At 40.8% G+C, this 24,154-nt stretch overlaps 1 protein-coding gene across 1 annotated transcript in view; it reads right to left on the bottom strand.

Annotated features, from left to right (window-relative positions):
- POLR1A (RNA polymerase I subunit A) overlaps window positions 1-23,046 on the bottom strand; it is a 40,136-nt gene extending 17,090 nt beyond the window's left edge. The window contains exons 1-21 of the mRNA XM_042475313.1: window positions 22,911-23,046; window positions 22,154-22,356; window positions 20,711-20,860; window positions 20,503-20,601; window positions 19,611-19,696; window positions 18,778-18,887; window positions 18,080-18,166; window positions 15,829-15,931; window positions 14,884-15,046; window positions 13,390-13,563; window positions 12,425-12,547; window positions 8,421-8,648; window positions 6,793-7,047; window positions 5,850-6,041; window positions 4,661-4,810; window positions 3,404-3,587; window positions 2,277-2,359; window positions 2,019-2,177; window positions 1,351-1,449; window positions 374-526; window positions 45-127 (exon numbers count right to left, since the gene is read on the bottom strand). Coding sequence (XP_042331247.1) covers window positions 45-127; window positions 374-526; window positions 1,351-1,449; window positions 2,019-2,177; window positions 2,277-2,359; window positions 3,404-3,587; window positions 4,661-4,810; window positions 5,850-6,041; window positions 6,793-7,047; window positions 8,421-8,648; window positions 12,425-12,547; window positions 13,390-13,563; window positions 14,884-15,046; window positions 15,829-15,931; window positions 18,080-18,166; window positions 18,778-18,887; window positions 19,611-19,696; window positions 20,503-20,601; window positions 20,711-20,860; window positions 22,154-22,234 — 2,762 coding nt within the window. The 5' untranslated portion in view covers window positions 22,235-22,356; window positions 22,911-23,046. The remainder of the gene's footprint in view (window positions 1-44; window positions 128-373; window positions 527-1,350; window positions 1,450-2,018; window positions 2,178-2,276; window positions 2,360-3,403; window positions 3,588-4,660; window positions 4,811-5,849; window positions 6,042-6,792; window positions 7,048-8,420; window positions 8,649-12,424; window positions 12,548-13,389; window positions 13,564-14,883; window positions 15,047-15,828; window positions 15,932-18,079; window positions 18,167-18,777; window positions 18,888-19,610; window positions 19,697-20,502; window positions 20,602-20,710; window positions 20,861-22,153; window positions 22,357-22,910) is intronic.
- Window positions 23,047-24,154: the final 1,108 nt, after the last annotated feature.

Genomic DNA, 24,154 nt, shown 5'->3' with positions numbered 1-24,154 from the left:
TAGTGTTATACAGATCAGAAAGACTGTAGTAAAGCATCTCTTACCTTTGAAGGTATCCGGATCGGCTGGTTTTAACAGCAGTATCCACTAGACCCTCTCTACCAGCCATACAATGGAAGAAGAACTCCTAAAGTACAATTATAACTTCTGTGAGAAAAACATATGAGCTCCACATAAGCATGTTACAGCAAATGAAGGCTCCTGAAATCCCATACTTTACTCCTAAAAGCAATTCCTAATATTCCATATAGCCTTATACAAATTCACATTCGAGGAAAAATGAGCTAATTTATATTGCTTCACATGTTTGAATATCACACCTGTTTTGAAGTTAAGTAAAGCCATCTAGAAGAATTAAAGTGGACAGACTTACCGAAGGTTTGATACCAGTGAGGAATCGACTTGTCACAAATCCCCCTGATTTGGGGGAAAAGTCATAAGGCTGGAAACATGGCAATGATTTACCAGATGGCATCAAGGGAGGCCTTCGACCTTCTAACTCAATCTGGCCCAGCAAGCAAGATATCTTTAAGGAGCCAAGAGAAAACTAGTTACGATACAACCACTGGACCAAAGACAAGCAACACAGCTAAAACTAACTCTGTTTCTTCATTAACACAATGAACAAGGACCACAAGTAGAGGTTCCTGCGATTTCTTCTTTCAGTGCTCCTAAGAGGTAATGAAGAACCAGCATGGTATACCGGTTTGAGTGCAGACTAGGACTTTCGGAGATCAGCGTTCAAACCACCTCTCAGCCATGGATACCTTCTGGGTGACCCTGGGCAAGTTACACTCTTAGTCTCAAAGGAAGGCAATAAAAAACTATCTGTGAACAAATTATGCCAAGAAAATCCAGTGATAGGTTCCCCATAGGGTTGCCATAGGTCAGAAATGAATTGAAGGCAAACATCAAGAGTAAGGAAACTATAGCAGAAGTAGCAGTGATGATGACTAACCTCTTCACATTGGTGAACTAATAATGTCTAGCAACATGTTTTGACAAAAGGAATCATTATGAACTGGCAAAGCATAGTTCTTCCAAATTATGTGAAGATGTTTCAAATATAAGCATTAACATGTTACTACAAAAATAGTCTGCATGCTGCAGTAAGCTATACATTTCAGAAACTTCCAAAGTGGTCTCAAGATCTGCTTTGTAGACAAAGGTAGACTTCTGAACGGAGCATGCCTTATAGGAATTTCCCATCCCACCAAATATGTAACTACAAAATGTAGTTAAGAAATACTGCATTACTACTTAATTTTAATTTGTTTCATTCCTTGTGACACAATGCCCTGAGAAGCCTGTTATAGGCTATAAATAAGTTGGATCCAACCTAAAACATACCTGCATAGTATTCACAGTAGAGCCTTTGGCTCCTGACTGTACCATCAGCTGCAAATTATTCTCAGGAAAACTCCGCTGAAGCCCAAGAGGCATGCACACCTAGTTTTTGGAGGATAAAATAAAGTCACTATTTAAGCCATGGAAAGTCTACCTGGAAAAATGAGGAAAACATGAATCCAAGATTCTCAGTTTTGGTGTTCTGACACTGTAAAGACTTTGTTTGGCAGGTAGCAGATGAAGCTCACTAGGCACTAGACACAACAACAAACAAGATGTAACAATAAAATGTTACCATTTTATGTTATATATCCTTGAATTCCATAAAGAAAGATACAGACAGAGAAGGATGCATCTTTCCTAGGAAACAACTCTGTGCATTGAAGGCATGTTAAAAAGGAAGTACAGTTGGCCCTTCTGTTATGCAGGGGATCCGTTCCAGACCCTGCCGCGTAAGGGAAGTTCCTTGTAAGCTCAAGCCCCATTAGAAACAATGGAACTTGTTCCCGCGGCACACACCCAGCACGCTGCGCATTCCATTGTTTCTTCCAGGGCACGAGAGAAGCCTTTCCGGCGCGGCTCCCAGCATATGCTGGAAGCCACATATAACGCGGGCGCACTATATGTGAATCAACAAATATGACAATAATCTCACATTTCTTCAAGCAAACCTTGTTAATTTCATTGCTGCAATGGTTGACAACTTCTTTGAATTTCATATCAACCATGTTAAAATCTCTTTGGTCTTTGTGAAGATGTGCATCTTGCCATTTGCTTCGGAGCTCCTCAGATGATGCAGTATGGGGCAAATTAAATGCAGCTTGAATAGCCTAAGAAAGATAAGGTCTTTTTAGATGCCAAGGCACACATAGCAGTATAGGAGTCCTAATGAAGACATATATTCCTACTCCTTCAAAGTGTAAGCTTACCTTTGTACCATAGTGGGTACTTTCTTTAATGAGCTTGCATCTCTTGTGATCTGCATGGTGTTTGACCAAAATGTCTTCAACTCCTAAAATGAGAAGACCAAGAATGTTCATCCTCTCAAGATTCATTGTCAACTAATTTTGACTTTTTTTTTTTTTGAGATAAAATCTTATTCTTATGAACTCATGCAGACTTCATTTTAAGTTTGGCTTAGCAAATTACTTTATCATGGACTCTCCAACATACAAAGAGCTGCATCTTCCAAAACACTTAATAAGAGAAGAAATTCTATGCTAATAAATGTGACTACAATCATAATTAATTGGTAACTCTTTTTATTCTGTAACCATCTAAATCAGGTATGGGGAACTGAAATGGATCCAGGGGCCGATTTTCTCCCCATGGGGCATTCTGGTGGTTGTATGAACTGCTGAAAAATGGGAGATGTACTCCAGTGTTCTTGTGAAACAAAACATATGTTAAGCTGTGTTGCTGGAAAAATCAGATCCACTAACAGCTGATTCAATAACCTGTATTAATAATTACTAGTAAGTTTTACTCAAAACAGTAACACATCTACTCTGACAACGCATTAGTGACTACAGGTTCAGTCCACAAATATACTCCCATTGCTTCATGTAAACAGGCTTTCCTCAGATACCGGGCATAAATACACAGCAGCCAGTTCTACTGGTTTATAGCTCCTTACTAAGGAATACTGCAACCATTGGTATCTGACACAATAACTCAGCTATGAAGCCACAGGACCGTAAATATTGCCTGGGCTAAATAAACTTGGGAGAACAGCAGATAATTTTAGCGTTTTGCAGTTCTGTATAGCGAAGTGCAGTCACAAACTGGACCTTGCATTTTTTAAAAATAGTCAGAAGCAAACCTATACACTCACCAAAGGGAGAACCATTCTACACAAGTTTTGATCAAGCAGAAGGTCATAGCTTTGGTAATATGTCATTCTTGAAGATATTTCTATCTGCTCTTCCAGCTTCCAGTGGCCGTGCTGGCTATGTCCCAAATAGGTAGCTTTGCCAAGTTTTGCACTTTGTGATGTTGAACAATTATGCATTTTATTTTTTTGTCGGAGATCCGTAAAATAAACTGTCTTACTCACCCATTGTAAAACCCCTGTAGAACTGCAAGTAGGCAGTGAAGAGCCGAGCCAGAGCTGTCAGCACCTTTCCACCAGTCTCACCACCATAAACCTCATAGCAGCAGTGGACTAAACCATAGGCAGAGCTCCCATAGTGAGCTTTATCCAAGACCCCACAAAGCAATTCCCCATTTCTGATGATAACCTGGCACATACAAAAAATAGTAACATAAAAAAGTAAAGTTAGGTCTTGTTAGGAATTATTCCTGCACTTGTGTAAAGTCGAAGGCTTTCACGGCCAGTAGCAATAGTTTTTTGTGGGTTATCGGGCTATGAGGCTGTGTTCTAGAAGAGTTTTTTTCTGACGTTTCACCAGCAGCTGTGGCTGGCATCCTCAGAGAATGCTGGTAGGGAAGAGAGTGGGGTATACATACTGTTGGTTGAGAGGAAGCAATTTGCATGTTAATTTGTGTACTGTTGTGTTGTTGAATGGCAAGGCCTCAGGGTGTCTATTTAATTAATGATCCATTGTCTGCTGGGAAACACCCCTGACCCTGGGTGGTTTTCATTTGCATGGGCTGGGTCTTAATCTTGGTGTTTTTCAAGGCTGGTATCCGAACTTTATTTACTTTAAGGGGTTCTTCCTTCCTGTTGAAATTGTCCAAGTATTCATGGATTTCAATGGCTTCCCTGAGCATTCTGACCTTATAGTTGTTGACATGGTCAAGAATTTCAGTGTTTTCAAACAGCATTTTATGCCCAGGATGGTTTATAATGTGTTCTGCTACTGCTGATTTTTCTGGCTGACCCAGTCTGCAGAGTCTCTCGTGTTCCTTGATTCATGTTTGAACACTGTGTTTGGTGGTCCCAATGCAGGCAATGGATCATTAATTAAACAGACACCCTGGGGCCTTGCCATTCAACAACAGAATAATACACAGCATAACATGCAAATCGCTTCCTCTCAACAAACAGTATATATACCCCACTCTCTTCCATGCCAGCAGTCTCTGAAGATGCCAGCCACAGCTGCTGGCAAAACATCAGGAAAAACTCTTCTAGAACAGCCTCATAGCTTGAAAAAAACCACAAAAAATATTCCTGTTCTTGTTGTTTGGAATGCCCCCTAAAGCACAATGTGTGTGCAGGGACAATTCCCACCTTTGTACTGCAGCCAAAGTATGACGAACCTCTCTAAGTAAGGCTGGGACAACTGCACATTTTAAAAAATAAATAGGCTGCCAAGGCTAACCAAAGTTTTAAAACATTGAACCATACCTCAGATTCACACATATAGTCAAGATTTGTTCTGTAAATTCTATGGGAAGACTTCTTCACCCATGCTTTTCCACCAATCTTAGCTTTTCCAGACAAATTCAGAGGAATGTGATCCTCTGGAATTACATTTATTAGCAATGTAGAAACAACCTGAGATAAAGACAAGATAGAAGCAAACATAAGGAATTAAACTGATCCATTCATAATTTATTTCCCGATATAGATACAACACCTCATATAAATAAATACATAATATACTGAATCATTCAGAGCACTCAGGTAAAAAATTCTGATGCTATTTTGGTGTTATACAGTATCACAATCATGACCACCATCACAAATTCCTTATAAAATAATTAACATGCTATACAAAAATAGGAAATATCAATCTTTGTTCCCAGAGATACAAACTAAATCAAAATTATGAGATAAAAGGAAAAGGGAGTTTAGGACAAAAAGAAAACCATGCGAATAACAGATGGGTGGATATCAGTAAGATAAGAAAAAATATGTAAGTGAAGAAATACAGTGCGCCTGCGCTATAGGCGGGCACCCCATACACGGCTTCCTGCTTACATGGAAGCCGTGCAACGGGAGAATGAATGGTGCGCCACCTGCAGTGCACACACTCTCCTGTGCCGCGAGCATGAGCCCCATTTAAATGAATGGGACTTGAACATGCACGTTTTTCGGCTTACGCAGGGGGGTCCGGAATGGATTCCCCGCGTAAGCCAAGGGACCACTGTAGAAGCAATTATTATTAAGTACGGGAGGGAAATGGACCAAAAAGAGAAAGAGCAAGTTTAACTGGAGAGATGAAAACAGAGCAAGTAAGAGAAAAGAGAAAGCAAGACATGAAGTGGCAAGCCACGTGAAGCAGAGAAATTCTACAATATAAAACTAGTAGCAGCAGCATAACTAGGAGCAGCAGAAGGGTAGGCTACACTATTAACCAACCAGTCTCATGCCTTTTCTAATAAATGTATACATGGCAAATCACTCTTTCATACTGTAACAGGTCAATAGTATTTAGACAAACAGAAGAACCAATCTTGTAACTCCCAACAAAGCTGTCACTAAAAATGGTCTCTAATACTTCACTGTGAGAACAAACCACTACTAAGCCATACTCCTCAACTCTCAGCAGACTATTCTGTGTAAAGAAGTCTAGTAAATTAACATACAGTACCTGCTTTCCTGTCCACAAACACTGTGGTTTTAAAATGGAAGGAGGTAGGAGTTTCACCTTCCCCTTTTTGTCTGTCAGCCCTTGATACACTAGTTGTGCATATTGCTCACGAGTGAAGAAGCAGCCTCGTGTAGTCATGCTGGTACCAGAGATCATATGATCTTGGATCAAACCTGCCAATGGGGTTCCATCCTGGGAAATAACACCACAGAAACAGAAAAATAAAACATCAGATAGTACATCAACTGTCCTGATGGGATATCCTAAAGCTTCTCTGAACACTGCAGTTAAGGGATAGCTGATAAAGTAATTTTAAAATAACCCTGAATACATCCTTCCATGTTACACTGACGGTATACCACTCAGATGTGATAAAATTATTCCAATAAATGTTAAATCAGGAATTAAATGCAATCTCATCCACCTCACAGAAGGCAGAAGGGAGTGAAATAAGGAGGCATCTTAAGGACTGGGCCTTCGAAAGGGGGAGCCAGGATAAAGACAGAGAGCACAATCCACCCTGTGAAAGTCTGAAGCATTAAAAAAATATACCAATAGATTTAAAAAATTAAATCTGACATATGATCCCACTTTTGGGAGGAGGTAGTGCTACCCAGCAAGGCAGATATGAACCCAGGACATGGAAATATTATGGATGGGGAAAATGTTGACTGCAAACATCAATAAAGCCCACTGTTAGTAACTTCACATTGCTGGTTGGGGGAAACTATGATTCAGTAAATTACAACAGCCATACAATGAAACACAATGTCAATATTGCAGGTTAGGGATGGGACCAAGATGGCAGTGTAAAACATTACTGTAGCCTAGTAAACTCTACCCAGATTCAAAATAACTATATAGTTGAAAATAAAGAAAAGTGAATAACAGGAAAGATTTAAAAAAAGTCAAACATGATTTGCTCTGTGGTTAAACGATTCACCTTAGGAACTAGATACTGTTTGTCAGTACAAGCCAATATATATGCTTCAGCTCGGCCCAACTCATTCTGGGGAAAGTGAGCATTCATTTCATCACCATCAAAATCGGCATTGTAGGCTTTGCAATTGGCATAGTGGAGCCTCAGAACCTTCTCGCCGGGGAGGATCCTTGCTCGATGAGCTTGGATGGAGGGTCTGTGAAGGGTAGGTTGCCGATTCAGTAAAAGTACATCTCCATTTTTAATATGCCGGCACACCTGGGAGAGATTTAAGTTCAGCCATATAAAATATTTACTTTCCAAGAGAACTCTGAATTGCTACAGGTAGAAAACTTACGGAGAAAGTATATAAAAAATAATGGAGGTAAAGAGAGCAATGAACAAGTAGAAGAGAATAGCCAGAATGTTAAAGGAGCCAATGTAGTATTTTTGGCTTTGAGATCCTCATTCAGCACATATTAAGAACTTTAATACAACAAAATCCAAAGTCCACAAAGCCTTTATAGGACCAATTAAAATGCACAAAATACATCATGCAAGCCTTCGAAGTTGCACTTGCTTCTTCAGGCAAAACGTTTAAAAATCACACAGGAGAAGAAAAGTGATGACATTGGAGTCATAGGCCTATATCCTGTCTCAGATGTTACTTCTGTTGTCAGTTGAATAAAAGCAGAATATAAATAGATATAAAGTAATAATGATAAACAAAGGGTGTCTCAGTCATCTGGCGGAGATAAAGATAAGAACGTAATGTTTCTCCCTCCAGATCTTAGCAACGGTTCTTAGGGACAGGTAAAAGTATATATGAAGACACACCCAACTAAAGGTGGTGGCAGGTTTGGGTGTGCAACGCCAGTACCCTGGTGAGAACAAACTGTGATACCCAAAAAAGGATCTGAAGCTGAATGTAAAGTTTAAAAGGGGGAAATTTAATTTAAAGGACAAAAATAAAAGGTCTTCTCCTCCCCAGCTCTAAACAAAAGATACTTTACAGTTCAGCTTTCTTCCAGACGACATCTTTCTGGGTCCGATGTAGTTTGCTCTCCTCGCTCAATGGAGCTGGTGCAGGGTCTTTCAGCTCCTAAATTTCTCTATTTTCTTGCTGATGGTAACTAATTTGGCTGAGTTGGTAACTAATTTGGCTGAGTGTAAGAAATGCCCTTTCCGGTTGTCTGGGCCTGCTTGCCACCAAAAGACAGCTCTCTGCTTGCTCTCAGCAAAGTCTGCTCCCCAACTAAAAACCTCTAGCTACAGCACAGCATGCTGGGAAAGGGCAAACCAAACCTGGAAATGATGCAGGGGAAACCTACAGCTCCTCCCATAAACTAATACAATGACTTTTCTACACTAAAATAATCTATGGCCTGAACCAATGTGAAAGAAAAGGCAGGGGAAAGTTTCAATCAGTCCTGGCAGGACATCACAGTATATAAAAATACACACATACATACACACAAAAGTTGACAAAGAGAGAGAGAGAAGGCCCAGGTTAGTGAATCAATATCCTAAAACAGGGTTGGATAGTTTCAAAGAGTCTATGGGTCAAATTTTCACCCTCAGGACACACACTATCTGCATGCCATATATCCTGTCATAATAACCATAGGTAACTAGGCTTGGCCAATACTCACAGTTTTTATTCCTGGTTTTGGTGTCCCAGCGGAAGGAGTCAGGAGTTGCTTGGCTATGGCTTCTCTCTGGGTCTCATTGGTTGTGCTCAGTATTGTGCGAGACCCATCTTCATTGATGATCATGGAAGCACCAGGATGCTGATTGGGACCATTTATAACAGCCCGTCTCAACTCTTGGACATTCCAGGGAGTTACAGGCTGAGGATAAGTCAGTTTGGTAGCAAACACCTGCAAGAAAGGAAAAGCAAAAGATCAAAGTAATAAAAATGCTCTCTCTACACCATACTATACTATATTATATAAATCCACATTTATCCTGTCGTACCAGGAAGCACCTAACTTTCTGGAGTCACCCAGTTTCACTGCATGCACCCAGAGGTTCTTTTACATTTTTCTAGAAGCACAGTAGAATAATTAAAAATACTGACCAATTCATTGTGTGCAGTTTACTGCAACAGCTGTCAAATCCTCCCTCAAACTTTCTGTCACTGACGGCAAGTAAAGCTACTTGACATAGGATCCAGATCAGCCAGTTAATCTGCATACTTATCAAATTTGCAGATGACACCAAATTAGGAGAAGCAGCAAATACCTCAAGAGGCCAGGATCAAAATTCAAAATGACCTGAATAGACTAGAAACCTGGGCCAAAGCTAACAAAATGAAATTCAACACAGAGAAATGTAAAGTACTGCACTTAGGGTGGAAAAATGAAATGCACAGATATAGGATGGGGTTCACCTGGCTGAACGAGACTACATGTGAAAGGGATCTGGGAGTCCAAGTAGACCATAAGTTGAACATGATTCAACAGTGCGATGCGGCAGCTAAAATGGTCAATGTGATTTTCGGCTGCATTAATAGAAGTATAGTGTCTAGATCAAGGGAAGTAATAGTGCCACTCTATTCTGCTTTGGTCAGGTCCCACCTGGAATATTGTGTCCAGTTCTGGGCACTACAATTCAAAAAGGATGTGAGATACTGGAGCATGTCCAAAGGAGGGCGACTAAAATGGTGAAGAGTCTGGAAACTATGACCTATTAGGAACTACTTAGGGTGCTGGAGATGTTTAGCCTGGAGAAGAGAAGGTTGAGGTGATATGATAGCCCTGTTTAAATATTCAAAGGGATATCATATCGAGAAGGGAACAAGCTTGTTTTCTGTTGCTCTAGAGAACAGGACCTGGAGCAATGGATGCAAGCTACAGGAAAATAGATTCCACCTAAACATTAGGAGGAGCTTCCTGACAGTAAGGGCTGTCCGACAGTGGAACACACTCCCTCAGAGACTGGTGGAGTCTCTCTTCTTGGAGGTCTTTAAACAGAGGCTTGATGGCCCTCTGTTGGGGATGCTTTGATTGAGAGTTCCTGCATGGCAGGGGGTTGGACTGGATGGTCCTTGTGGTCTCTTCCAACTCTATGATTCTATATTTGCTCAATCATAGTCTCAGTAGATATTCATTCAAATGGTGATAGAAGAAATCTTTTCATGGGGTGATTGTAATATGTCCCGGAAGAATCCATAATGAATAATACCGGTACTCTCTTTTTTTGATGACGCACAAATACAAAAAAATTAATATACAGGAATATTTGCACATTTCTCACCCAAAGATGAAGGAAGCATGGTCAGGAAGACTAATTCTGAAATGCTTTCTCAACTGAAAATGGTTGAAGAAACTGAAACAATGAGAGCAAAGTCTCTCATGCTTGAAAAGATGGTACTACCTATTGAATCCTTTTTTAAAAATAATTTCTTCATCTGTTATCTTCCTATGAATATAAAAAGTCTTTAACTTGGGGCCTTAATTCACTTAGAGATGGGAAGCTGTACACCATTGGTGGCATATGGTTCCCCAGAACCTATTTTGATCCCATCCTGGAAAAGATCACGTATGCCATCCAGCTCACCCAAAACATTTTTTTGAGGGGGAAAAAATCAGCTGGCCCAAATTGCTATAACACATGACAGGTGGGTTAGTTATCACCAAATATACTTATCATCCATTTTAAAAAGCCCACCAAAACACTGATTTTCTAAACAAAAGCAAACAAACAAAAGATGCAATATTACTTCCAATTCAACCAAGATGTATCCCTGCAGCTCAACAGAAAGGTGCATGGGCAAAATCTGGTATCTGCCAATAACACAATTGCCCACCCTAGCTAAAATGAAAGTAAGTCAATGAGGTACAGAAATCACCCAATTTTTCAACAACAACAATAAAAAGGAGAGCGCCCAACCACCTGTCTATTGTTCCAGATAGTCGTTTCTCTAGGGGTGGGGACAGTGAGGTCCAGTCGTAATTCTACAAGCCAGAAAAAATATTTTTTGCTGTCACAATCCTTTAGCAACACACAAAACAAGGTCCATATACAGTATATGGACCCCCCCACACACACACACACTATATAGGTCATACAGTATATGAGACCAAATCCATCCATTTAATCTCCTGTCACAGCTTCCCCTTTTCTGTCTCTTCCCTCTCTATTTGCCCCTCTGTACATTTAGGTTGTGAATTTTGATGATGTTATTCTGTAAACTGTCAGATATACAGATGGTGATACGTTTAGAGTAATTACGAATACCCATCCAGCTTGGTTGATAGTAAAGAGTTGTCTGTTGGGGCTAAACATCTGGAGGGTCTGAAGATCGCCAGTCTGCTTTAGAAGTAAGGAACAGTTAAAGGTATCCTAAGGTTGAACACTCAGCACCAACTGCTGATTTTGAAAGTGTTTGGTTCATTTAAATGAGACACGAACAATTTGCATTCAGTGTCCTCCCCAGCCAATCTTTGTGCCCCACTGCTGAAAAATGCAGTGTGGCAACAAAACAAACCCTTTAAAATGGACAACGAGAAAGGCTGTTGTGAGTTAAATCATGCTCCTAGAAACATAATTTAAAGCCCTAAATGGTTTGGGTCCAGGTTAACTACAGGACTATCTCCTCCCATGTATTCTGGCCATACACTCAGGTCCTCTGGCTGGTGTTTACTCCAGTCATCCAGAAGTAGGTTGGTAGCTCTCAGCAAAGGACTTTTTCTTCAGTCCAGTATCATCTGGCAGGCTTATCCAGACAATTTTTAAATTGTGAATTTTAAATGATGAATTTTATGTATGTTTTAATATGAGTACATCTTATTTGTCCTTTTAAACTGATGTGTGTTTTAACTGATGTCTTTTTAACAGATTGTTGTTTGTCTGTTAATTGTTGTTTTTTCCCGTCTTGATCTATTATTATTATTATTACAGTATTATTATTATTAGGATCTCAAACGAAGTGTGTGCTCCCTAGTTTTAAGGCAAGAAAGCTATTTAAAAGCATGTAGGAGCACTACTATTATTCTTAATGGTAGCAGTATAACAATTAATGTTGCCTTCAGTGAGTTTCTCCAATTCCAGATAGTTTGGTCTTTTTTACCTTTTAAAGACTTCTCTAATTATTTCCTATATCACCTCTTTCCAAATTGACAGAAAATGTCAAGAGCAATCAATTCCACTACAGATGTCTGGATGGCACTATATTACACTTCACAAATGTGTAGTAAACAAAAGTAAACTATCCTGTGTTGCTTAGTAGTTTCCTTAAGCATCTTTTGTGCAGGAGTATAAGCTTAAGTGCAAGGCTACTACAGTAAGCCCTTCATATTGACTGATTCTTTATCCATCGATTCAACCATCCACAGCTTGAAAGTATTTTAAAAATATATCAGTTCCAAAAAGCAAAACTTGATTTTACTATTTTACAAAAGGACATCATTTTACGATGCCACTACATTTAATGGGACTTGAATATACAGATTTTGGTATCCATGGAGGTCCAAGAACCAAACCCTAGCAGATAACAAGGGCCCACACATTATCTACCTGCTAACATTCTACAGGATGTTAATATACTGGTAGATTGTGACTTCATTTATGACGACAGCATCTACTAAACATGAATTATAAAAACACCAACTTCAAAATTTGTAAGCTGATACTGCCATAGACTCTGTCTTACCATAGGGATGCCAATTTCATTGGTTTGAATGTACATATCAGGACAAATGACGGACCGAGCAGCATAATCCACTCGCTTTCCCATCATGTGCTTACGGAACAAGCCATCCTTTTTCTCCAGAATCTTATAACGTTATCCCAAAAAAGAGAAACGAAATAGATAATCATTTCAGAAAAATGTCAACTTACTATTTGAAATATTTGTGTTTTCAGCAACAAGGTGTACAGAAATGCTCTTCAGCAGCTACATGGGTGAGGTTATGCTTGAAAACGCTTGGAAACTACAGTTAGATAAGACTATGGCATGTAGGTCCGTAACTGGGCCAAACCATTTTTTCCAGGCCATTTCAATGCTCAGTGCTGACCAATACTGTACAGCCCACAGACCCCAACCATATTTGCCAATAGCAATAGCAAGTAATTTCTATAATATCATTATTATTATTACTACTTATATTCCACTTAATCTCTAGGAATCCAAGCGGATTACAAGAGTAAAGCAAAATACAGTTAAGAGAATACATTAAAAATTTCTATACCATGAACTAGCACTCCCTATGTGGTTTCCAATGTGTTAGCTAATTTCCCCCAACAAGCTGGTTACTCATTTTACAAACTTACAAAAGAATGGAAAGCTGAGTGGAACTTGGAGCCCTGCCTGGGATCAAGCTCACAATCTTGTGGCTGCAGAACTGGACCACTGCACCAGCAAGGCTCTTAGTGATTTGAGCATCAGCAGAAGGCATGCCCACTGGTCATAATGGCGGCACATGTGGATGGCCACGGTAGCATGGCCATGTGTGCCACCATTATTTGAGGTCCGGCAGTTTTGGACAGCCGCAGAGGGATTGGTCCAGAACAGAACCACTGCAGATGCTAAGGGCCAATTGTACATATTTTGCTTCCTGAAACTCTCTTTAACTATAGAATACTTAACAAATCACAGAATACTTTTGCAACTCTTACCTGACGTACACCAGGGTATTTTTCAGTTAGCATCTTATCCATGTCACTGTCAAACAAAATATTTACACGGCTCTGCAGACGAATCCAGATGTTGTACAGCTTATCTGCAATAGTCTGACCTGGGATTGTCACTAGGAAGCTGCGGTCCAGGGGTTCCAAGGTCTGTTCTGTCACCTGTGGAACATCAAATGACGCTTCATTGTACATATTCAGAAACATCTTAAAAATTCTGGTTCAGTGTCAAAGAGAAAATATGTTAATAAGATCAAAGGAGTGGGAAGAAGGGCACTCAGGGATGTCATTGTCCCAATCTTAGAAAATGCTCCCTCTTTCCCAAAAGTGTTTGTAGCTGGGGGTGAAGGGAATAGGTCTGAATCCTACCTTGGGAATATTGCCTTGCTTTAAAAAAAAGGCTGCATTTTGAAGATGGCCCATTATCAGTGTGGTTCACTGCGCTAGCAGCATAGTAGAGCATTCAGGATCTTTGCTGTACCCCCTCTCACTGGCAGAGGGAGGAAACACAATGGGCTACCAATCACCTAAGTGCACCACTGCAGCCCTCCTTTTCTGCAGGACCAAAAGAACAATGTGGAGGTGCTGCTTCAAAACCTGAAGGCCTTCCCACATCTTTATTTCTGTTATATTCTACTTTCCTCCAACATGCTCAAGGGAACATACAACTGGACCTTGGTATCTCCTGAGGTCCACCCCCTCCCCCCCCTCCAATGCATACCAAACTCCCTAGATGCTCAAGTTCCATTATATACAATGGTATAATAAAATGGTATCCTTTATATAAAATGGCAAAATCAAGCTTTACTTTTTGAAATAACAACAATAATAATCAACATTTTCAATGCAAGCGTGACTGAACTCATGTGTATAGAATCCATGGAAATGGAGGACTGACTGTTTATAGCAATCTTCCTCTCATTCTATCATTACTGTACTACAAGTCTGTGTGATAAGGAGGCTCAAAGTAACTGGCCAAGATTCCTCAGGGACTTTTATGGCTGAGTGAGGAGCTGAAACCAGATTTTCCAAGTCCCAGCCCAATACCTGAAATATTACACAACACTGCTGATCAATGAAAAATATGATTCCTCATAACTATACCTTCTGGCTTTAGAAGTAAAGGCAAGAACTGAACATCAACAACAGCTCCTCCTGGCTCTGTCTGAAGTCAAGAGTGAGGGGATCCATCCTATGAAGTTAACATTACTTCAGAGCCTTTTAAACATAACTCCCAAAATAGACAGAAAACCTGTTAAATTCACAGTTTTCTCCTTACATTCTAGGCAAAGTTCACAAATGCCAGCTTGGCTTACGAATTGAGTTTCCATCCCATCTTCAATGTCTTTAAACAAGCAAAGAGAGCTGGGGGAAGAGGTGGGTTTTTTCTACCTTTGTGCTGAGGCTTCAGCAAAGAAAGAAACAGCAGGAAAAACCTGATGCTTTTCCAGCTGGAATGAGGACCAATGAGTAAGCCCTTACCATCTTGAAGTCTCCCATCTGAGTTTGCAAGGACTGGGATTCTTCTTGAGCAATAACAGCCAATAGTTTCCGAGTCAGTTGAGCATCCCTCATGACCGCTTGTAAGTTCACTGTTTGACCATTTGCAAACATTTGGTCTCCCACACAACTCACAGGGCGATGCCTATACAGAGCACACATTGATTATGCTAAGAAAATAACTCTCTTTGGGGTGGAACAGATAGGGAAAATAAATCAGTTTCCAACTGCTTTGAAGGCAGGTCATTTAGAAGATGCATGCCTCCAAAGCAGGTGGAAACCAAAGCCATCCTCTGGGGCTAAAAATCAGAGCAAACAGAGGCCAGGATAGTTCATTTTAGCACAGAATCTTCAAGCCAGTGTGGGGCTGCGGCAAGGCAAGAAAATGAAAGTATGTCAACACCAATGGAAGTAATTACAATGTACACAAATCAGACAGTCCAACAGAGAGTCATGGGGTAAAGAGGATGGAGGGAGCCTCCATGATTGTGCTTTGTCAATGTATCACTCTCACATGGATGCACTGTTGCCCTGTACAGGCAGAGCATCATATATGTGACTGTGTGGCTGATGAAAGGGATGGCAGTGCAATGGGATGGAATTTGGGTGGACATGTGGGAGGTACTTGAGGGTCGTTGGTGGTGTGTTTGTACAACGGTGCGCATGTATGGTGGAGAAGGAAGAAAAAACATACCCAGTGGTGTGGGTTGATATCACGCAGTATGATCAGGCCATGTGCATTCAGCCCACCTTGTGAGTGGGCTGCACAAGCAGCAGGATTGAGCCATTTTTCCTGCCCATCTGCTCCAGCCCCAAATCAAATATTGTAAGTAATTAAAAACTTTTAAGATCACAAGTGATCTTTATTCATTTAAAATAAAATAAATAATTGCAATTATAAAATAAAGTACAGAAGCATTTCGTTACCTCGAGGGTGGAACAACAAGTTGGTCGAGGAAGAACATATCAGAATTGAAATTTGAATCACCCGCGACTGTCATACCAGAGAAAAGCTTTGAAAGGAAAAATCCTAAACAGAACAAAGAACTATTAGAATGCCTGCCATACTCAAGCCAGAATCAGATATCCTCGAGAATAATTTTAAAAAGATGACCCTGTGACTCACATACATTTTCCAATATATCCACTTGCATATTTATTCATTGCCTATATATTCATTATGCATTTAAGGCTGTAATTCTAAGTGCTCATCAATGGAATTTATATTAATGAAATTTATATTCATGTTCTCACAGTATCTTTCAAGACAATTTATTAATCTTCCAATTCCACTTCTAACAACACAACACATGGGCAATAGAGCCATCTTTACCATGACAGTGAGGGTAGTAGATTTAGGCCCGGAACAGACGGACCTGAAGGGGCAGCTTGAAGATGGATTGGGGCTGCAGCAAACACATGCCACAGCCCCAATCCACCTTAAACTCGGCTGAAAAAGGAGTGGATAAGAACTCCTTTTTCGGCTGGGGAAAAGCCAGCTTTTGCTGGCTCTGCCACAGCTCCATGGTGACTTTATAATGCTCTGGCAGCATCCAGCGTGTAAATGCCACATTGCTGGAGTGTCATGAAGCCTTCCACGTCTGGGTAGTTTCAAGCCAGCTCTCCAGAGTCATTGGGACATGTGACGTCTGAACGCTGTACACCGATGACACCCCGAAGTGGGCTTTTTGGGCCATCTGTTCTGGCTGTAGGAAACAAGCAAATCTGACTCATAAGGCTTAATCCAATGGAAAGTTTTCTGCTCTGGCTTTAATGAAATCAACAGAAACCGTACAAAGCCAAGTGTTTGCACAAACCCCATTCACTTCTTTGAAGCTCATTCAGGAAGACCTCTCACTGGATTGGCCCCATGGTAGCCAGTTGATTTCTGTCTTCACCACCCTCACAATTTGGGAGAGCTGTGAGGCACAGTGACAATATTCCAGATACGGCACTTGTTACTCCACTTATAAAGTGAATAGCTTTTTTAGGATTTTCTGCCCTATAAAAACCAAATACCCTTGCATGTTATATACCCTTTCATGGAATTTGGAAATTGCAAATGCAGCACATCAAGGTATCTTGCTACCAAAGCAAGATATGTGCTTTAAAAAGCCTGTATCTCCCTACGTAAGCCTTCCCAAATTTTATAAGGAAATGGTTTTCTGTTGGTCCCACCACCATCACAGGTTCATCCCTTGAAGACACAGGGAACAGCCTTCTTGGTGGTTGCTCCTAGGCTTTGGCCTGTTACAGACTGCCAAAATAAAGCTGCTTTGGGTCTCTTTGGAGGTAAGCTATTTAAATGATGCATGGGTCCTACGAGTCCGGAGATCACGCCAAAGCCACACTCCATTCCTAAGCACTGGAGTGCAGCTTTGGTGCAGCTTCTGGATTCTTAGGATGCTTGCATCATTTAAATAGCATACCTCCAAAGAGACCCGAAGCAGCTTTATTTTGGCAGTCTGTAACAGGTCTTTGGAACTCCTTCCCACCAGTCTCAAGTTAGAACCTTTTCCACATTCTTTCCATTGCCATATCTTTATGTTTATGCAAGCCTTTGGCTCATAGCTTGCTGTGGCAGAAAAGTATTTTAAAGAGATTTTATTTTTTACTATGTTATAAATCTGTTTTTAATTAATTAATATTTTAAATGGACTGTTCATTTAATTTATTTTAAATTTGTGTACTATATAAATTTTGTTTGAATTTAATAGTTTATTGGAATAAAGGCAGGTTACAAACTAAATAAATTACAGCAGGCCCTTGATATCCACTGGGGTTTGGTTCCAAGACAGTCTCTCTACCCCACCTCACCCCCATTCCTGGCTACAAGTCCTATTAAATACAATGGCATAGTAAAATGGTGTCTCTTATATAAGATGGTGAAATCAAGATTTGCTTTTTGGAATTTTTAAAACTATTTTCAAACCATGGATTTCTGAATGCATGGATAAAGAATCCATAGATACGGAGGGCTGAGTGTAAATAAGATAAAATAAAAAGTAGAGAAAAGTCAAACAAATCTATAACAAGAAATATTCTGAACACCGAATCCACTTATTTGACCAGGTATAACGCACATTCCCAAGTACTACTTGACTAAAACAAAAGTTGGAGTGGTTTGTGGGAGGAGACATGAAATATCAAAAAGCTTGCAAACTATTTCATTCATTACCATCATTCTTCCACAAAGCTTCAATGTGTTGTTTGGCAATCATAGGCGTCAAATAGCCCCGTTTTCCCAGCTGGGTTTCATCTAGAACTAAAGAATTAAAGTTTATGATGAACTGCAAAATCTGGATCAAGGTACTTATAAAATTCCATCCAAATGAAAAAGAACAGGAACTGAAAACAGCTTTAGTCAAAATTAGATACTACAGTATATAGCAATCTTAATATGGAGATAGATAGATAGATAGATAGATAGATAGATAGATAGATAGATAGATATTGCTGTCAGAATGCAAGTCTTGTTCCCTTTTTATCTGTATTTTACATTTAAGGAAATTCTGCAATTTTTAATTCATGGAATGACTCAAACCAGAATTAGATGGGCAAAACAATTGATCGTCCAAGTTAAAATTATAAATGAAGCTTTACATTCAGCAATGGGAGATGTGAGATAGATGACAATAAAGAGAAAGGAAGCAGAGGAATGAAGTAAAAACAACCACGTCCAATAGAAAATCAACTCTTTTTATACAGTAACACAGAATTTCTGCATCAAATATTAGTGTTTGGATATAACATGGATTTGAATATTTAATATATGATGTCATTATTATTATTATTATTATTATTATTATTATTATTATTTCTCACTTTCCCACAAAATGTGAAGATTTTTGCAATGTTTCAGTACAACGTACTTACTTGCTGCCTCCTCCACTATTGTCGGTTTGCCAGATTTCTCACTTACGACTGTGGGGTTTGTCACTATGAGTTTGCTATTGTGTTCTTTTCGGATAAATGATCTTCCAGCTCTTGAAGACATGAGAAGAAAAAATACACACAATCAATCCACAATTTCCTCCTGTGGCACCCCAGCTGTGGCAGTCTAAGTGGTGTCAATCAATGTCTGTTGAATACCAGTACCAAATTATAATATTACTTTTTAGCAAAGCCTTTGTACCCTAACCATTTTGCTGAATCCTGTTTTAAACTGTTTAATATGCTTTTAGATTGATTATTATTTATAACTGTTTTCAATTGTTCTACACTGATTTAAATTGATTTATTTGTATACTGCAATGAGAACTTGTAATAAACGATACAGGCTGAATATCTATTATCGAAAATGCTCCAAAATTGAAACTTTCTGAGCAGCAACACAAGTCTTCGAGACTTCAATTCTGGAATATTTTGGAATACAAAGTAGCATTTTACATACTGTATATGTGAGCCTGGAAAGAGAAGCAAGGAACAGTGAAATAGTGGGAGGCATAGATTCACACCAAGCATTGGATTCCCCAGCCTCAGAAATACAGGAATATGTTATTTGTACATGTATTCCAAAATCTGAAAAAATCCCAACTTCAAAACGCGTCTGGTCCCAAATATTTTGGATAAGGGATAGTCAACTTGTATAAACATTTCAATAGATAAATAATCAGTCCAAAGAATGCACAAAATTTTAACAGTGTATAAGACTAGGGTTGGAGAAGGAGAGGAACATAACTCTTATAAAGTTACATGGTTATACTCACTTGCAGTTTGGACATCTCTTTGGTTTCATATGTAATTTCCAAAACTGGGAGATAAGTTTATTCCTATATTCACATACTGTTTTTACCTTTAAAAAAAGATGGAATGGAAAAAGTTACAGAAGGTAAAAATGAAATACAGTTGGCCCTCTGTTTTCACAGGGGATCCGTTCCAGACCCACCCACCCCACGAAAACAGAGGATCACACTTATTCATGCCCCATAGGCTTGAATAGGGCGTGCCTCTGGTCGCGTGGCACATGCCATTGCAAAGAGCAGAGGTTGCCCCTCCTTGCATATTCAAGAATGCAGATCTCTGATCCACGAGTTAGGAGGGGCAACTGTAAAAATGACATGTCTTCCAAGCCTTTCCAGGGTGGAAGGGGCCAGAGGAGGGGAGCGCTCCATTCCCTGAACCTGCCCCCCCGCCCTGGAAATGGCTGTGTGTGGGGTTGTTATTTGTGGTTCTCCCACATTCATGGGGGTCTTGTTCCCCTAACCGCTGCAAATGTTCAAATGATGATTTGAAAAATTATACAAACCACATCAGAGCTAATAGGAAAAGAAAGAAATCAAAGGTTTGGCTTCTGCTTATTCCCTCTTCCCCCAATGAAGAAGCAACAATATACGATCTCCTATAATTGCTAGATTGTCTTTGTATGAAGCTGCCGCTCTTTCTCTGTGAGAGCTTTTCAAAAAGTTAATTTTTTATGTTTAGCAGCTTGAATATAAGGTCACATTCATTTTTTTTTTAACAGACATAATAACAAGAATAATAATTTCTGAATAACAGACTCTTTGCTGAAGAAAATCTGGTATCTTATTCAAATGTGGAAATATAAGCAATTGCTCAACCATGTAAATAGTTATGTGTAAAAATGATTTTCTTACTTACAGGTGCACCTTGGTCTCTTAGTTGGTCGTTCTGAAGCATTTCCTCTACGTGCAAGCGTAATACTTCCTCAACATCACCATTTGGATCAACGTCTAAAAACTGAAATAATAATAATGATGATGATGATGATGATGATGATGATGATGATGATGATGGAATTACACACCTTCAGGAAGCTCTCAGAACAAACTGAGAAAAGGAAACTTACCCTACTGAGGATGGCTTCCAGATCATGGGCTGCTTGTAGCAGCCCTGCTTCCAGAAGCTTCAGCTGGTTAAGCAATAAATGAATCACAGCACGTGAACATGTCAGATGGCAACAGTTCAGACACGAACCTCGCATCAGAAGGAATAATTTCTGAAGAAGATAAAAATAGTTGACTCACTATGGCGCTGAACATCTAGTTAGCATTCTCAAATATCTAGTCAGCCTCACATATTTTACTTTGCTGAAATCCTTATTACAACCTTGGAAGGTATCTGTAATATTTACCAGTATAAATCAATGGCTTCAATACAAGGGTGCAGGGATGGAGCCTGCATCGGGTAACAACTCAGAAGGAGGGTGACACCCAGTAGAGTCTTCCTCCCGCTGCCAGTTGAGAAGGGATGAGTGCATCCCTTCTGGCTTTGCCACGGTAGTGGCCTACACCTGAGGAAGGAGCTATTGCAATGGCAAAAGAGAAGGGGTGAGCATGTCCTTTTGGCCACCACCGCTGCCACTTCCCCACTGCACCAGGTGATACCATATGTGGGGTGCCATTGGTATAAATACTCATGTTTCTGCATTTGTTCTCAATCCAAGATGAATGTAGTCGGCCCTTCTTATACACTGATTTTTTATACACGGATTCAAGCATCCACGGTTTGAAAATGTTCCAAAAAAAGTATAAATTTAAAATATCAAACCTTGATTTTCCATTTTTTATAAGAGACACCAGTTTGCTATGTCATTATATTTAATGGGACTTGAGCATACATAGATTTTGTTATACAAGGGAGAACTTGGAACCAAACCCCAGCATATAACAAGGGTGTACTGTGGTACCAAGGCAGCGCATATTATTGCCCTAGTATAGAAGAGATAGATAGGCCTGAAACACATGGGCTAAATAAGGCGGCTTCTGGCCACTTTGGGGGCATGATGTTTAGATGACCCACATCCCCAGAGTGGCTGGAAGCCACACCAAACTGGGAAAAGCTGGCCTAAAAGGAGTCGTTTTAGATCGACTTCTGTCTGGCACAGCCTGGGACTGCAGTGTTGGCCTGCTTCAGGAGTGAGTTGTGCGGTTGCTGTGATCCCAGCCCAATTGGGGCCAGAGTGGCCTCTGGATGCTTCTTCCAGGCCATAGAAACTATGATCCAATGTTCTGGGCCATAGAAACCATGATCCAATGCATTCAGCCCTCAGTCCTCTGCTCCCAATATTGCCAAAATATATCAGTTTAAAACTCTCCCCAGTGCTTCCAAATACCCCCCACTCCAATAATGGAAACTGAATTCTCCCTTCTGGATCTGAATCTTGGGAGTGCTGAAACCCATTGAGGAAGGAGTACAGAGATGAAATTTGGCCCGTGGCACAATTCATTACCCTTGCTATAAAACCCAGAAAAATAAATTATACAATGGCTGATGCTATTAACATACTTACATCAAAAAAGAGAGGATTATAGACAGTTAGGGGGAGCTCTATGTGACCCAAGTGACCTGGGCAGTTGTTGAAGTCCTGCATACAAGTGGCGCATACTTCTTTGTTGTTAATGGGTCCCAAAGACAAATCGTACAGTCCGTTTGGTGATGGAGTGCTTGCATTATCCAGAAAGGCAGGGTTGGGATAGATTTCCACTCAGCTTCCTGAATAGGAAAACAAAGTTAGATAAAGGTTGGTCAAGACACGGACACGGCTATTCTATAGCAGTACTAGACTTCGAATGCCTTCCAAAGTAGGTTGGTCAGCTGAAAAGACTTTCCAACGGGCAGCTATGTGCTACATATGGCCTTCGGTCCTCAAAACACAACAAAACTACAGTTCCCAGAATTCCAAGCGCTGGAATAGCAAAGGGTAGCGTCTCTGGCTTTTAACTGAGCTCAACACTAGAGAATCCTGGGAACTGTAGTTTAGTGAGACATTTGGCCTTCTCTGTCAAGAGAGAGAGAGAGCGCTCTGGTGCCACAAAAAACTACAACTCCAGGATGCTAGCACTGAGCTCAAACTAGGGAATCCTGGGAACTGTAGTTTAGTGAGACATTGGCCTTCTCTGTCAAGAGAGAGAGAGAGCTCTGGTGCCCAAACAAACTACAACTCCCAGGACCTAGCACTGAGCCAGGGCAGTTAAAGCGGTGTCAAACCGGTTTATTTCTCCCATGTGGACGCAGCCAGAGTCCCTGCCGTCTCTATGGCCGCTCACCGGATCTCCTCAGCCGTAAACGTCCCGAAGGACAACCAACCAGCCGCCGCCAGGGCGCTTCCACCCCCGCCATGGCTCCAAGGGACCATACGAACCCAACCGAGGCGAAACGCGCGAAACAGAACGTGTTTTAGACACCACGCACCCAACTTCCCTTCCGGTTCCGTCCACTTCCGGTCGGTCCGCGCCATGCTATTCCAAGATGGGTCTGGCTGGCTGCGCTTCGGCGGCGGCTGCTGCTCAGCTGCAGAACGTTGCGACGGAAAGGCCTGGCGTCTTTAAGGGCGGCAAGAGGCAGCGCCAGGTAAAAGGCAAGATTGGGGGAGCATAGAGGCGGGAGGGAAGCGGTGGTCCCCAAACTGTGCCCTTTAAGGGGTTTTATGGACTTCAGCTCCAGAAGCCTCAGCCACGTTGGCCAATAGTCTGGGATTCTGGGAGCTGAAGTTCAAAATTCCCTTACGGAGCAACAGTTTGGGGACCACTGCTCTTTCTCTACTACCCTTTAAGACATTTTGGACTTCAGCCCCAGAAGCCTTAGCCACGTTGGCCAATAGTCTAGGATCTGGGAGTTGAAGTCCATAATCCCTTAAAGGGCACAGTTTGGGGACCACTGCTTTAAAAGAGCCTCTCTTTCTCTGTGCCCTTTAAGACATTTTGACTTCATGTCCCAGAAGCTCAGCCAGGTTGGGCAAAGCCAGGGATTCTGGGAGTTGAAGTCCATAATCCCTTAAAGGACACAATTTGGGGACCACTGGTGCTAGAGTGACACCATTTCACCCGTTGAAAGGGTCAGACCACAGTGGTTGATGTGGTCGGCTGCCTTCAAGTGGGCTTCATCTCCAAATCCTTTTCCCCATTAGCACCTAGCCATACATATTGATACGTATTGAATATTTTGAGTATAGCTAACTACAGTTTTATGGCGACCCCTTGAATGAGAGACCTCCAACCACCCAGGGGTGACCAGATGTCACAGCGCAAAGGAGGACCAGGCGCCGCAGAATGTAAGAGAGAGGAAAAGATGAATGGGCATCACCCAAAGAAAAGCTCAGGACACTAATGGAAATGGAAATGCCGATACATAACTTTAAAGGAGACGAGGCATTGAAAGAGTGGCATATTCCCATGCCTAGGCTGGACAATAATCAGAATGGAAACTGAAGTCAAGAAAGCAGAAGGAGAATAAGACTTGGAACAGCAGCTATGAAGGGACTATAGGCAATCCTGAAGGCATATATAATATA

Source organism: Sceloporus undulatus, chromosome 6 (assembly GCF_019175285.1).
Source record: "Sceloporus undulatus isolate JIND9_A2432 ecotype Alabama chromosome 6, SceUnd_v1.1, whole genome shotgun sequence".
Classification (NCBI taxonomy): Eukaryota; Metazoa; Chordata; class Lepidosauria; order Squamata; family Phrynosomatidae; genus Sceloporus; species Sceloporus undulatus.
Note: the sequence above shows the minus strand (reverse complement) of the source record. Positions and strands in the feature narration are given on the sequence as shown.